The sequence below is a fragment of the Neolamprologus multifasciatus genome, chromosome 18, assembly GCF_963576455.1.
Source record: "Neolamprologus multifasciatus chromosome 18, fNeoMul1.2, whole genome shotgun sequence".
In the NCBI taxonomy this organism is placed as follows: domain Eukaryota; kingdom Metazoa; phylum Chordata; class Actinopteri; order Cichliformes; family Cichlidae; genus Neolamprologus; species Neolamprologus multifasciatus.
The window spans coordinates 3,375,881-3,390,343 of NC_140456.1; the positions used below are offsets into that span (position 1 = coordinate 3,375,881).

General features: G+C 45.2%; 1 protein-coding gene across 1 annotated transcript in view; it reads left to right on the plus strand.

The window, feature by feature from the left end:
* Positions 1-14,463, plus strand: part of myo10 (myosin X) — a 165,468-nt gene that overhangs the window by 40,888 nt on the left and 110,117 nt on the right. Inside the window, 1 exon segment of the mRNA XM_085141052.1 lies at positions 13,207-13,305. Within this exon segment, the coding sequence (XP_084997178.1) occupies positions 13,207-13,305 (99 nt within the window).

The window sequence follows — 14,463 nt, forward strand, 5'->3', positions numbered from 1 at the left end:
TTACTTTTGAAAATAAGTAATCAGTAAAGTAATGGGATTACTTTTTTGGGGAAGTAATCAGTAATTAGTTACTGATTACTTTTTTCAAGTAACTTGACCAACACTGCTCATAAATAACTGCAGTGTCTCTACACAGTGTGCAACAGTTTTATCCTTACATATGCATCCATCCAGACTCTCCCAATTTATTCACGTTGAAGTTTAATAAAACTTCTCCGCTCTCAGGAGAAATGACATGTCATGTGTCAGGACTCGCAGGCTTCAGCAGACGCACTCAGCTCAGGGCGCAGTAATACGTGGCGCTGCTCACTGAGCCCGGTGGTTAAGTAACGTCTAATTAAGGTGCATTAAGCCCTGGAAATTGAATAAGAAGGAGCTCATGTAAAGGCAGCAGTTATTATGACAGATGGAGTGTATTCAGCGCTGATCGAGCTACCGGTGGGGACGTCACTTACAGCGCTGAACCATTTCCAAGATTTGGTCCATATAGCGGCTTCAAAGAAGACAGTTACATTTTCCCCGTGCAACTCTGTACTTCCTGTAACTCTAGTGAATTGAGTTTTCCTTGAAGCTAAAGGGAAAAAAAGGAAAAACAACAAACAAGTAGTTTTGTAGCAGACTTTGATAACGTAAACTTCCATCCTCAGTGAGTTACACGAGAGCGTTCCCTAAACGATAGGCTGAGATTCGACTGCTTTTTAAGAAAGATGGAAGAACATCAAAGCTCGTTAAAGGAAAATTGGTTTCACATGTCTCTAATCAACATAATGAAAAACAAACCGAAGCTTTTAAAATACTCAATATGTAAAGTAACTGTTATTTTTAGCTGTGCTGAAGGCTGCAGGGATGATGACAGAAATGTGATGCTTTTTGGATCACGTAGCAAGTCTCCATGGCTGGAAAACTGAGCCACTAAGTGCGACGTGATTCATTCCCCATAGAAGCCTTTTTCAGCAAAAATGTACGTTTACAGCCTCATACAGTGTGTGTGTGTGTGTGTGTGTATTTAATATTTGATATGGTATAGTGTCTTCTGTGTGTAGTTTGTGTCTGCAGCGATTCTTTCCACAGCCTCCAGCATCCTCCCACAGTCCAAACACATGGATGTTAGGTTCATTCCCCCTCTCACCATATGACATCTGGAATAGGCTCCAGTCCCCCCCCACTTCCTGGTTTTCTCTTTTTTTGTGACAATTCTTTAACCGGTGAAGCTTTTCGTGACTCCGACAGACTAATTTTCCCGGATGTATTTTAAGTTGTGCATATTCTTTTTAGTATGTTTAGCTGATGTTGTGTTTGCGTGGTCGTAAAACTGTGTGCGTTTGGATTTGTTGATGTAAGAGTACGTGTGTGTGCGTATGCAGTCGTTGTGTTTGTGCATCTGCGGTTTGTATGATTTGCTTGTTTGCACGTGTGAGTTAATGCACGTTTGCAAGTTTATGGCATGTGTTTTGCATTACAACGTGTTTGCTTATTGATATTACTGCAGTTGTGAGTGAAATGTGTGCATCCGATAAATGAGTTCACGCTGACGAGTGTGTGTATTTCTGTCAGTGCGCTTGGGTTTAATCACGTGTGATTGTTTTTGTGTGTTTGTTTTGCTGTGTGTGACACATTGTGAGGCTTTCCCAGGCAAGTCAATACAGCGGGCTCATCGCTTCCCACAATCCCCTGATCTCGCTCTGTGTGTCCAGCCTTTCAAATCTAAATAACGTCTTCCGCTGAACTTGTGCTGATTGGTTCTCCACAAACGCTTTGAGGTGATTGGTCTGCACCGCATGCTGGCAAAGGTTCAAGGTCAATTTGTGGACTTCCCCCTGAGAGCAGTTTCACAGTAAACACCGGTGTATAGGTGTGCATTGTTTCCATTGTTTGTAACTCGCCGTCATCACAGGGAGCACATGGTTTGCAAAAAAATAAACTTTATCCTGAAGTGGCTTAAAAATCAAACACTTTCACCTTTGTGGAAATCATGATTTACTCTCCAAGGAGGGGAAACTTCCAGACAATTTACCCGTCTCACGTTAAGCTCAGACACTCAGAGGCTTTCCTCGGCAGCAGTTTAAATGTCACGTTGTGATAAACTGAAGACAAATTCAAAATCACGTGAACGTGTGACAGTTTATAAGTCGTAAAAAGTGTTTCCCACTAACAGTTAATAATTAATCCATCCGGCAGGTTGCTCACACCAAAGACAAAGCAAAACAAAAGGTCTGGAGCTGCCGTCTACGACACATTGCAGGAAATTCTCACTATCTGCTGGACGCACAACGTCTCTCACAAAGCCGACGTGATAATAAGCATCTGGGCCTGCCCTCCGTCTGTTGTAATCTCCTACTATCACGGAGTAAGACGGGGCGCAGGATCAGCCTCACTGTTTATCTTTACTCTTGAGTGATAGCTGTGCGTGAGTGTCAGGTGGTGGAAAATTCAAATTCAAGCCACAGAAGAATGTTTTCAGCACTGACGAGAGAATCATTTAGATTTAGTACGATTTTGAAACCGCATGCCTGCTTTTGAGGTTTCAAGTACTCATGAATCATGTGCTCAAACAGTTGAGATCAAAAACGGGTTCATAAGCCTTCTAGACTTCAGATAAGCGGTGCGTGACGCAGCACTTCTGATCCGTTGTTCAGCTTTGTTCCTATTCGCAGTCGTGCAGAACTTTTCTTTTCTTTTTGCTTTAAGCCGTCGTTCGTTTCTTCTCGGCCTGATGTTTAAGGGGGATGGTGCGATGAGCATGTGGGGCTTGTATAAACAAGGGGCAGATAATCTTCTACTCGACTGACTGAGGGGACCTGATGATCTGCAGGTGGAGACGACTGATGGTTGGAGACGAGATTATAGTACCGTTTGGCAGACTGTATCATATTCTGATGATTAGAGGTAGTATCATATATCGACACTGATGTACGGCTGCTGCTTTGCCAGGTCTTTGTTGTATAACAAAGATTTAATCTAAATGTCTCTCCCTGATAAAATAAAGGTAAATAAATGAAACTCTTCATTTCAGTATAGACCCTGAACACTTTTCTTCAGTTAGCAAAGAAACAAAGATGTCAGATGCTAAATGTTATATGAAGATTTTCTTCTATCTTAGATCAGTGAATATCAACCAGAGTGAAAAATAGACAGACGGCGGAGTCAAAAGAGCGCCCAGTTATCAGCATTCACAAGCTGTATGGATGAACTGAACGTCGTCTGATAAAATAGGAAATTTCACATCTCCAAAAGTTAAGCACGAATCTTTTGGGGTGTCTGTAACACAGAGTAAGCCGTGTTATTTGTCAGGTCAAAATTACTTCAAAAGGTTGAGGAACGATGGTTGAAAAGATTAGTTATCAAAACAATCGGACCTTCCTTTATATAACTGAGCTCTCTGGAAACTCCTGAAGCTGTTTGAAAAATGATGAGATTGGTATTTCCTTGTGATGGCCCGTTGAAGTCACTGTCGATTTACTTGTTGGTGCCTTGCTAGAGGAGCCTGGGCCCAGTGGCTGCTGGAAGAGCCTGGGCCTGGTGGAGCAGGAGAATCCTGGGCCTAGTGGCTGCTGGAAGAGCCTGGGCCTGGTGGCCGCTGGAGGATCCTGGGCCTGGTGGAGCAGGAGAATCCTGGGCCTGGTGGAGCAGGAGAATCCTGGGCCTAGTGGCTGCTGGAAGAGCCTGGGCCTGGTGGCCGCTGGAGGATCCTGGGCCTGGTGGAGCAGGAGGATCCTGGGCCTGGTGGCTGCTGGAAGAGCCTGGGCCTGGTGGCTGCTGGAGGAGCCTGGGCCTGGTGGCCGCTGGAGGATCCTGGGCCTGGTGGAGCAGGAGGATCCTGGGCCTGGTGGAGCAGGAGGATCCTGGGCCTGGTGGCCGCTGGAGGAGCCTGGGCCTGGTGGCTGCTGGAGGATCCTGGGCCTGGTGGCTGCTGGAAGAGCCTGGGCCTGGTGGCTGCTGGAAGAGCCTGGGCCTGGTGGCTGCTGGAGGAGCCTGGGCCTGGTGGCCGCTGGAGGATCCTGGGCCTGGTGGAGCAGGAGGATCCTGGGCCTGGTGGCCGCTGGAGGAGCCTGGGCCTGGTGGAGCAGGAGAATCCTGGGCCTGGTGGAGCAGGAGAATCCTGGGCCTGGTGGAGCAGGAGGATCCTGGGCCTGGTGGCCGCTGGAGGATCCTGGGCCTGGTGGCCGCTGGAGGAGCCTGGGCCTGGTGGCCGCTGGAGGAGCCTGGGCCTGGTGGCCGCTGGAGGATCCTGGGCCTGGTGGCCGCTGGAGGATCCTGGGCCTGGTGGAGCAGGAGAATCCTGGGCCTGGTGGCCGCTGGAGGATCCTGGGCCTGGTGGCCGCTGGAGGATCCTGGGCCTGGTGGAGCAGGAGAATCCTGGGCCTAGTGGCTGCTGGAAGAGCCTGGGCCTGGTGGCCGCTGGAGGATCCTGGGCCTGGTGGAGCAGGAGGATCCTGGGCCTGGTGGCCGCTGGAGGAGCCTGGGCCTGGTGGAGCAGGAGGAGCCTGGGCCTGGTGGAGCAGGAGGATCCTGGGCCTGGTGGCCGCTGGAGGAGCCTGGGCCTGGTGGAGCAGGAGGATCCTGGGCCTGGTGGAGCAGGAGGATCCTGGGCCTGGTGACCGCTGGAGGAGCCTGGGCCTGGTGGAGCAGGAGGATCCTGGGCCTGGTGGAGCAGGAGGATCCTGGGCCTGGTGACCGCTGGAGGAGCCTGGGCCTGGTGGAGCAGGAGGATCCTGGGCCTGGTGGAGCAGGAGGATCCTGGGCCTGGTGACCGCTGGAGGAGCCTGGGCCTGGTGGAGCAGGAGGATCCTGGGCCTGGTGGAGCAGGAGGATCCTGGGCCTGGTGGCCGCTGGAGGAGCCTGGGCCTGGTGGCCGCTGGAAGAGCCTGGGCCTGGTGGAGCAGGAGGATCCTGGGCCTGGTGGAGCAGGAGGATCCTGGGCCTGGTGGAGCAGGAGGATCCTGGGCCTGGTGGCTGCTGGAGGAGCCTGGGCCTCTGTGTCATCAGCATACAGCAGGGTCAGCCCAGATGGAGCCCTGATTAACCTCTGTAGGGAAGGACATCAACTTGCCACAATTTCTCCACGTTCTGTAGCAGCTCAGCCTCTGGTGAGAGTGTGGAGATATGCAGGCACTGCTGTGTGGTGAACTGCTGCTTGGCAATCCACTGTGTAGCATTCACCTTGAGGTGTGTCTGTATGTGTGTCTCTAGTCCGACCTGTTTAAAGTACTTGTTTGTGCAGATGCTATGATATGGCAGTTTCTTCACCTCAGATATATCGGAAACAAGTGTGAAATCTGGGAGCAGATTTGACATGATGGACCCTAACCAGGTGTTTGAGCGGCCTGTCAGCCGTATACTGTCACGAGTGGCTCGGCCATAACGTTGAGTTCTCTTTAGAGCTTCAGAGTTGACTGAAGGAGTACTGTGCTAGGATAGATTCACTGCAAACATTGATGGAGGACTGCAGCTGTTGGAGATGTGCCTGGTTTCAGAACAACTGGTGTAGACGAGGTCAAAGTTCAGCAGCAGCAACGCATTGCACGGATTCTTCTAGAAAACAACTGGACTGCTGCTTCCTCGTTTGCAGACACATACGTGTAAAGGCAGACTTTTTCATTTATTCTACTTATTTGCTAACAGCAGTCGAACGTCAGAGGAATAAATGAAGATGGAAGAAAATAGTGGCGTTTGTTTGCAGGAGCAGCGGCGGGTCATCTTCCAGAGAACATACCAGCAGTTGTGTTGAGCCAAAGTTTTAATGCTCAAAAGATAAAGAAAAAGCCTCACAGGCTTTTGCATTGACGGCGCTGATAGAGGGGGTAGCTGTGGTCGAGCACAAGACTCGGTTTGTTGTCGGAGAGGAAGTGGAATCTCCCAAACAAGGCAGCTGCTCATTCCCGACACCGATGGCGTATGAACGCTCCCAGCCCCGAACATATCCTCGCCCCCCCTCCCTCCCCAGCTCCCTGCTGGGAGAATATTAGCCACACATGTCGAGGTTACGCAGGGAAAATACGCGCAGGAGATGGATGACTGCTTCAATTCTACTCCCAGAGCTTTCAGGGTGGGAGGTTTGTGTTGGTGTTTTGGCTCCGGCCGGGAGGAGGTGTCAGGATTGAGATAACAGCCAGAAAAGAGCATCTCCCTGGATAACTGAGACATGCGTCCAACATGCTTACAGAGGGTAAACGTTGGAGGATGGATAAAGCTCTGAAATAGAAGGTTGAATCTCACTATTATATATATTATTTTTAATCTGATAGGATAAGACAGCCTGCAAAAACACCAAAACCATGCATCTGGTGTAAGGGTAACATAATTCTTCTATTCTAACATAATTCTTCAGCAGCTTCTTTCCCACTGTAATTATCCTGCCTGTTCATACCAGTCATACTCGGACACCTCTGAGTCCGCTGTGTGAGAGAGTTTATTCAGGTTTAGCTGGACCGAGGGGCTCAGAGGTCTTTCTGGTGTAACAGCTGGGCTTTGATCCGCAGCTCCCAGTCCCAGTCGAGACTCTCAAGCGTTTCCCAGCTCGTGTGTTGACATTAGCTCGGCGAGGCCCCGCGTCCTTTCATGTCAATGTGCTGATAGAAAATTAGTGTAACTGCAGATTTGTACAGGCGTCTCACTTTTCCTCATTTTGGCCGGTGGTTTTGTGTTGATGTGGTTTCCAAAGCTTTTACGAGCTGAAATTTCTCCGACTCCTTCAACAGAACTTTCTTTATAATTTGACGTAGTTTTGTGGCATCTGGACCATTGGTTGCATCCTGAAGAAAGGTTAATTAGAAGAAACTGATGCACTACATGTCTTTAAAAAATGATTTTAGGGAAAATGGTTTATAAGAACTCATTTTGCAACAGACCAGGAACACATGTGCTCTTATCAGGTACTGATGCTCTGTCATCGAATCACGAGTTCATTTTAAAGAGCTCAGAGCTCTTATCACTTGTTGCATACAGATCAGCTTTATTGCTAGACCAGTGTGTTTGGCTTCAGTTGTGACCCTGATGAACGCCACAAGATGAAGCGCAGTAATGTTCTATGTACTGTAAATAATGCCGGCGTTTTAACCTGTTAATGATGCGTTTAAACTTGTTCCTAACAATGAAGAAGTATTCGTTTCTAAAGTATGACTGATGGGCAGAATCATTTAACAGTAACATCTTTTTCAAATGTTTCCTCTTTTGTTCTCTCTCCTCATTGAAGTTGAGCTTTACTGCTTTGATTGTCCTTTAATTGGCGATGATAAGCTTGTGATTTATTTGTGATTATTGGCGGTATAAGGAGACTCTACAGTAGGGCTGCCACGATTAGTCAACTAGTCACGATTACGTCGACTATCAAAATCGTCGACGACTGATTTAATAGTCGACGCGTCATTTGAAATTTTGTAAGATCACAAAAGACGCAGGAATAAGTAGTAGGATTTAAGAGTGTAATAACGGACTGAAACAGAAGATGGCAGCACTGCATGTACAAGGATGCCAGCTGCCATTAAACACAGAAGAAGAAGAAGAAGCGGCAGCTAGTTAGTTTTAATATTACTCTTATTATTCTTTCTGGGTCACAAAATAAACGTTTAACATATTTTCTGGCGAGAATGTAGCTGTGTAAACCTCAAATATCTGCTCAGTTTATCAAGACACCACATATTTTCAAAAGCGCTCCGACGTTTTCGGAGACGTCTGTTAGCCACTAGCTCGATAGCTAGCCGGGGGCTAGGCTAACTAGAGCTGTGAGAACACGGACTCCCGGCTAATCGTTTTCAAACCCACCGCAGTCTTTCGCTACTCAGGTTAAACATGATATATAAGTCACTTAGATAACTTAAAAATGTTATTGTTTGGCTTTTTTTAGTATTTTATTTGTCCCTGAGTAAATCGGTTTGGCTGAGATTAAAGTTATAGTTTTTACACAGCTGAATAAACGTCAAGCAGACAACTGATTATCAGAAGTGTGAGATGAGATTTACTCCAGTGTCCTGTTATATTTTAGATAGCAAGGAGTTTATTAAACTTCACCGAAACAATCTGCAAATTTCATTAAAATTTAATAAACTATCATCTTGTCTTTATTTTTAGTTAGCACATACCTTAAACACTTAAAGCTGTAAGCTAATGATAGTTATATAAGAGCAGATGCTGCTGGTGCAATAATCTGTACGTTTTATGTCCAGTGGATGATGATCTGATTAGTCGACTAATCGCAAAAATAATGGTGACTAGTCGACTATCAAAATAATCGTTTGTGGCAGCCCTACTCTACAGTCTGTGGAATAATTTCAGCTGAAAGGCTTGCACATCAGCGTGTGAAGTGATTTTTTTGTTTGTTTGCATTGAGTCATGTGTTTGGAAGACTTTACATGTCTGTTACACGTTTGGCCTGAACAGTTTTCCTCTCTTCTGTGCAGCCGTCTGAGAAACCTCTTCTGCCTACTTGATCTAATCTAGTAAAAATATGCATTATACGCTTAACTTTTGACCATTTTCCCTTTAACCAGCCCACCTTATATCAGTTACTGAAGCTTTGTGCAGCGTGGTACGTGCTTCTTGAGTGATTTGCTAGTTTTACTAGCCTTTAACTCTGTGTGGTTTTCATCCATTAACAGATGCAACTTCGGGTCCTTAATTTCTTCGTTCCTTTGGAAAGTACCAACGAGATCTTTGATGTTCAAAGTTCAGGCAATCAGTGGTGATGAATGACGGAGAGGAGGTGAAGCGGAGTCTTTTGGCCCAGATCCCTGGTGGTGGTGGTGGTGGTGGTGGTGTGTGTGTGTGTGTGTGTGTGTGTGTGTGTGTGTGTGTGTGTTCATGTAGGGATAATAGAGTTCAGGGAGGAGGAGATACAGAGACGATTAAGAGGGGTGGGAGAGAAAGGATAATAAGATGTGTTGGATGCCTCTTTTTCTTCTCTCAGCAGAGAGAGGATGGACAAACAAAATGAATGTATGTGTGTATTTGGGGGTGGGGTGGGTGGGGTGGGTGTCTTTGGAGGTAAAAGAGCCTTGAAAAGTGTGCCAGTGGGTGGAAGGAGACCCTCCTTTTGCTTTTTACATCCAAACTCGGTGCGAGGATCAGATTCCCGTGCTGGTGCACACCAGGAATGTCCATATGTCCCGGGCTGGTAAACAGCACACTCCTTCTCTTTGTGCGTGTTACAATGGAGCACCTTCCTTTGTTCGGTTCTTTTCTGGAGCACCAAAGAATCCGACGCCGCTGTCTGTCCAGCTTCTGTTCTCTCATCTGTGTTTTGCCTTTGTTTCACTCGCTTAATTTCGCTTTCACTCGTAGTTTGGTTAAGTTCAGGAATCATGAGGGTCATGGTTTGGGGTTAAAATGTGTTCATTCATAACATGAACCCAACCCGGTAAATGAACATTTTAAAAAACAGAAAGGGGATATAGATACATGGTGCGATGGGAGAGAGGCTGATTTATACATCATGATCATTAGTAACAGGCAGTGTTGGGGAGTAACGGAATACATGTACCGCCGTTACGTATTTAAAATACAAAATATGAGTAACTGTATTCCGTTACAGTTACCGTTTAAAAAGGTGGTATTTAGAATACAGTTACTTTGTTGAAATAAATGGATTACACGGCGGTACTTCCCTGTTTCATATTGTGGCGGGTCAGGACTGTTTGGGTTTTGTTTGACAGCTACGTTCTGTTGTTCCAGGCGGCAGCGTTACGGTTGCCATGGTTACAGGGTGACGCTCTCTCTCTGCGTGTTTCCTGGGTGAGAGAGCGCCTGTTGTTGTTGTTGTGCTAAGCTAATAGGCAGAATGCTACAGGTATAGCTCTAAAGAATGTAGCATCATGGGCAGTGTAGTCCGTGCTGCAGGGAGAATGGACTGCCATACCCGTTATGTGTCTGTGAGCGAGGGAGGGAGAAAAAGGAAAAGTACGAGCTGTCATCGAGCAAAAACGGGAGCTGGAAGCATGTAAATATAATAATAACCACTGATGCCAAGAAGAGAGCCTGACGAGCCCAGTTGTAAGTAAGCTATTAAGACTCGACTGTACACCGTGTTCGTGTTTTCCTCTAAAACAATAAGTTCTGTTGGAGCAGCCTTTCAACACCTCTCTCTGTCTCTGCTAGCAAAGTTGACCCAGACAACAAAGTAAAGCTAGTTTTCAGCTACGAGCCGACACAGAACCCACCGTATTAGCCAGAGGTCCCTTTACTACGGTTCGGAGCCGCGGACCTTCAGTAACAGTAATAAATCACAGCAATAGTACATTCATGTAGTTGTAAACAGCATGATAATATATTAAGTAATCCAAAGTATTCAGAATACGTTACTCTCATTGAGTAACGTAACGGAATACGTTACAGAATACATTTTGGGGCATGTAATCTGTAATCTGTAATGGAATACATTTTAAAAGTAACCTTCCCAACACTGGTAACAGGCCTGGTTAAATATAATGTGAGAACAACGGTAAACTCTAGGTCCTCATGTAAGCCGGGATATTCTGAGGCCTGTAGACAATCTTCTGATGAAGATATCAAAATAGATTTTTATCTTCGTGTGGAGACGACTTCTTTCAACAGTGAGAGGAAAAGTTCATTCAGATGGTTAAACAGGAGGAGAATATTCAGGTGGTCAGCAGAAAAGCATCTTAAACACTTGGGACCTTCCTCTTCTCCCTCTTACCTTTTGTTCGGTCATTTAAGCAGGTCTGAATAATACGGCAGACAAAACCAAAGAAGCAAGGACTTCATATAACAATGGTTTCATTCATAATTTGCCAAACAAAGTAAAGAATGACGAGTAGTTTCTCTGCTTCTTACGACCAAATTGGGATCAGAAGAGAAATCCCTCTGACTGCCACATTTATATCTCACCAGGAGATCCCGGGACTGTTTGAACTGTGCCGCTTCCCTCGGCACAGAGGAGCGGTCCGGGGTTTAGAACAACACGCAGCACCCCTCTGATCTGCTGCTGACACTGCAACCCTGAGCTTTACTCTGTGTGTGCACGTTTTACTCCAGTCATTCATTCATCTGCTAACATTTTCCCACCCAGGTGCCCCTCTCTGCTGCACCAGGACAGCTCTGTCTGAGTGAGGGCCCACGGGTCAAAGGTCACATGTATGTCTAGCTCGGAGAGAGGAGGGGCATCTCAGTGAAGTGCAGAGCTTGTTTTTGCCATTAGCATTAGCCTTTCACGCTAATGAACAACAGCACATGTGGCTATCCGATTAGGAGGGAACCCACTCGAAGGGCCCCTCGATTCTTTGGCTCAGTCGTATTTCAGGGAGGCCGGTTTCTAGTCTGAAACTGTCCTATCAAACAAACGAATCCATCAATGATCTGCACTGTCAGAACTAAAGCTTTTCTTGATGTGAAGCTATTATTTTTAAAGGTTTCCAAAGCCAAAAGAACGATTCAAACAAAGTTTCAAACGTCTAAACATGCAGTTAAGAATCAGACCTCCTCCTGTAAATTCCACAGATTCCCTGCTAATCCTCCACAAACACAAAAGAATAGGGGAATTCTAGTCATTTCATATCCAGCTGTGAACCTGAAGGAGAGACGCTGTAGAAACCAGTGGCAGTAAACTTGACTGGTCAGTCGGTATTAAAGTCCTCTCAGGAACTCCTCGCTAAAAAGCATCAATAAACATGCAGCTTTACTGGCCTCCTGGGTGACGGCAGGTGGAGACCTCTGAAACTAAACACTGCACAGCTTACCGTGGTTTCATGAAAGCAGAGACTCTGCTTTTGGTCAGAGAAAGGTCATGCCGTGGCAACATGAAAGCCTGTGTCTTTAGCAAAGGTCAAAATATACCAACAGCAGCACCTCTGAAATAGTCTATTTAAATACTGCCATTAAGTTATGTTTCTCTGTCTCCCTGAGATTTCTAGAAAAACTAGACGCAGAAGTGGATCCCATTACTCAGATAGCATTGTTGTGTAGTAGGGCTGCCACGATTAGTCGACTAGTCACGATTACATCGACTATCAAAATCGTCAATGATTGATTTAATAGTCGACACGTCGTTTGAAGCTTTGTAAGATCACAAAAGACGCAGGAATAAGTAGTAGGATTTAAGAGTGTAATAACGGACTGAAACAGAAGATGGCAGCACTGCATGTACAAGGATGCCAGCTGCCGTTAAACCCCGAAGAAGAAGAAGCTGTCCCAGAATTCATAGCGCAGCCCAGCTCAGTTTCCAACAATGGCGGCAGCTAGTTAGTTTTAATATTACTCTTATTATTCTTTCTGGGTCACAAAATAAACGTTTAACATATTTTCAGGCGAGAATGTAGCTGCGTAAACCTCAAATATCTGCTCAGTTTATCAAGACACCACATATTTTCAAAAGCGCTCCGACGTTTTTGGAAACGTCTGTTAGCCACTAGCTCGATAGCTAGCCGGGGGCTAGGCTAACTAGAGCCGTTAGAACACCGGACTTTTCCGCTACTCAGGTTAAACATGATATATAAGTTATTTAGATAACTTAAAAATGTTATTGTTTGGCTTTTTTTAGTATTTTATTTGTTCCTGAGTAAATCGGTTTGGCTGAGATTAAAGAGATGCTCGAAAATATCCTCCGGTGTCCTGTTATATTTTAGATAGCAAGGAGCAGAGAATTGAGTTTATTAAACTTCACCGAAACAATCTGCAAATTTCATTAAAATTTAATAAACTATCATCTTGTCTTTATTTTTAGTTAGCACATACCTTAAACACTTAAAGCTGTAAGCTAATGATAGTTATATAAGAGCAGATGCTGCTGGTGCAATAATCTGTACGTTTTACGTCCAATGGATGATGATCTGATTAGTCGACTAATCGGTGACTAGTCGACTATCAAAATAATCGTTTGTGGCAGCCCTATTGTGTAGAGTCACAAGATTGGATTGATCTGAAACCTAAAAGTGAAATAATTTAAAAGGAGAGAGTTCTAATGTTTTTAGGTTACATGAAGCAGTTTCTTGGGTTTTAATTCAGTTATTTAGATGATTCTGTTATGCAGTAATAGCAAAGGTGTGGTTAGGATCTGTTGAGGGTCAACAACAAATTAAGATGCCCTTTGCTTTGTAAATTATCAGTTTAAAAAAAGAAATGTAGTAGGTTGTATATAATGGTCCCATTCATGCAATATCATTGATGACAGAAAATCACTGATTAATTGTTTAGAGACAAATATATAAATGTCATATTTTGATTCAGAGTCTTCAGCAAACTTTTCTTCTTCCTCTGCAGGGTGACCGGGTGTGGTTACGGGAGGATGAGCAGTTCCTTCCCAGCACCGTGTCCTCTTGCTCCGGAGGTGTTGTTGTCTTTGCCACTGACTATGGCCAGGTAAGAACAACTATAGCAGGTAACACTCAAGTAACTGACTGATAGTGCCAAATAATGAGCTTCTCTTAGCAGACTTACTTCCATAATGAACATGTATAAGTTTAGCCGGACCTCTTTATATCACCTTCTTTAGCAGTGGTGGTTCCCTGCTACTCTCATTTGTCAAAGATTGGCCCGGAGATCCAGTGTTTAAACACGAGTTAGAGGACCTGTGTAGTACTTTTAAAATATGAAGAGGTGTAAAGTGCATCAAGGGAGCAAAAACTCACAAAACACAACAGGTAAAATGACCTTTTTGGCCCAATTTGCTTAAACTTAACATTAAATTTGGATGTAGTAAAATAGCACATCCTTAAAAAGCAGGTAGGCCTGTTTGCTTAGCAGACGAGAAACATTCCCATCTTTCCCACACCTGTTCTGTTGCTGATAAGAAAGCCCAGGCTTAGTGAGATCTTCCCATAATTTGGGATAAGCTCAAAATCCCTAAACTCCATATGGCTCTGCATAACATCTTTGATCCACATGTTTCCAAAACAGTGGATATGGAGGATGTAGGGCAGATGGAACTGGGTTTACATTGTTTTGGGTTGATTATCAAGAATTAACATGCCTCAATCAATCAAGGAGGTTTTGACGTTAGATTTGAAAACATCTTCTGTGAGCTGTTTTGTTCCATAGATTTGGACTGAAGTGTCACGAGTACCCAAAAAGTTGGTTTCTACACACAGTGGTGGTCTGTTGACTCCAAACATTAAAGTAATCACTTTAAAGACAGCCAAAGGTGCCAGCATCATGTGGTGTCAACAAACCAGATCACATGTAAGAGCAGCATTTGGCTGGCTTCCTGTAGATAGTCACACCTCGGTTCTCATCTGGATTTCTGGGTGTCTAACCAGCTTTCTGTTGTGGTTCTTTATATAGGCAGATCGAAACAAAACGTAGACCCTACGATTGTTTTCATTGTTTGTCGTATTAGTTGGGATGGGATACATTTGTTAATGTGAAGGTACCTTTTAGGGCAGGGGTGTCGAACTCCAGGCCTCGAGGGCCGGTGTCCTCCTCAGGTTTTAGATCTCACCCTGGGTCAACACACCTGAATCAAATGGTTAGTTCATTAGCAGGTATCTGGAGAACTTCAAGACATGTTGAGGAGGTCAT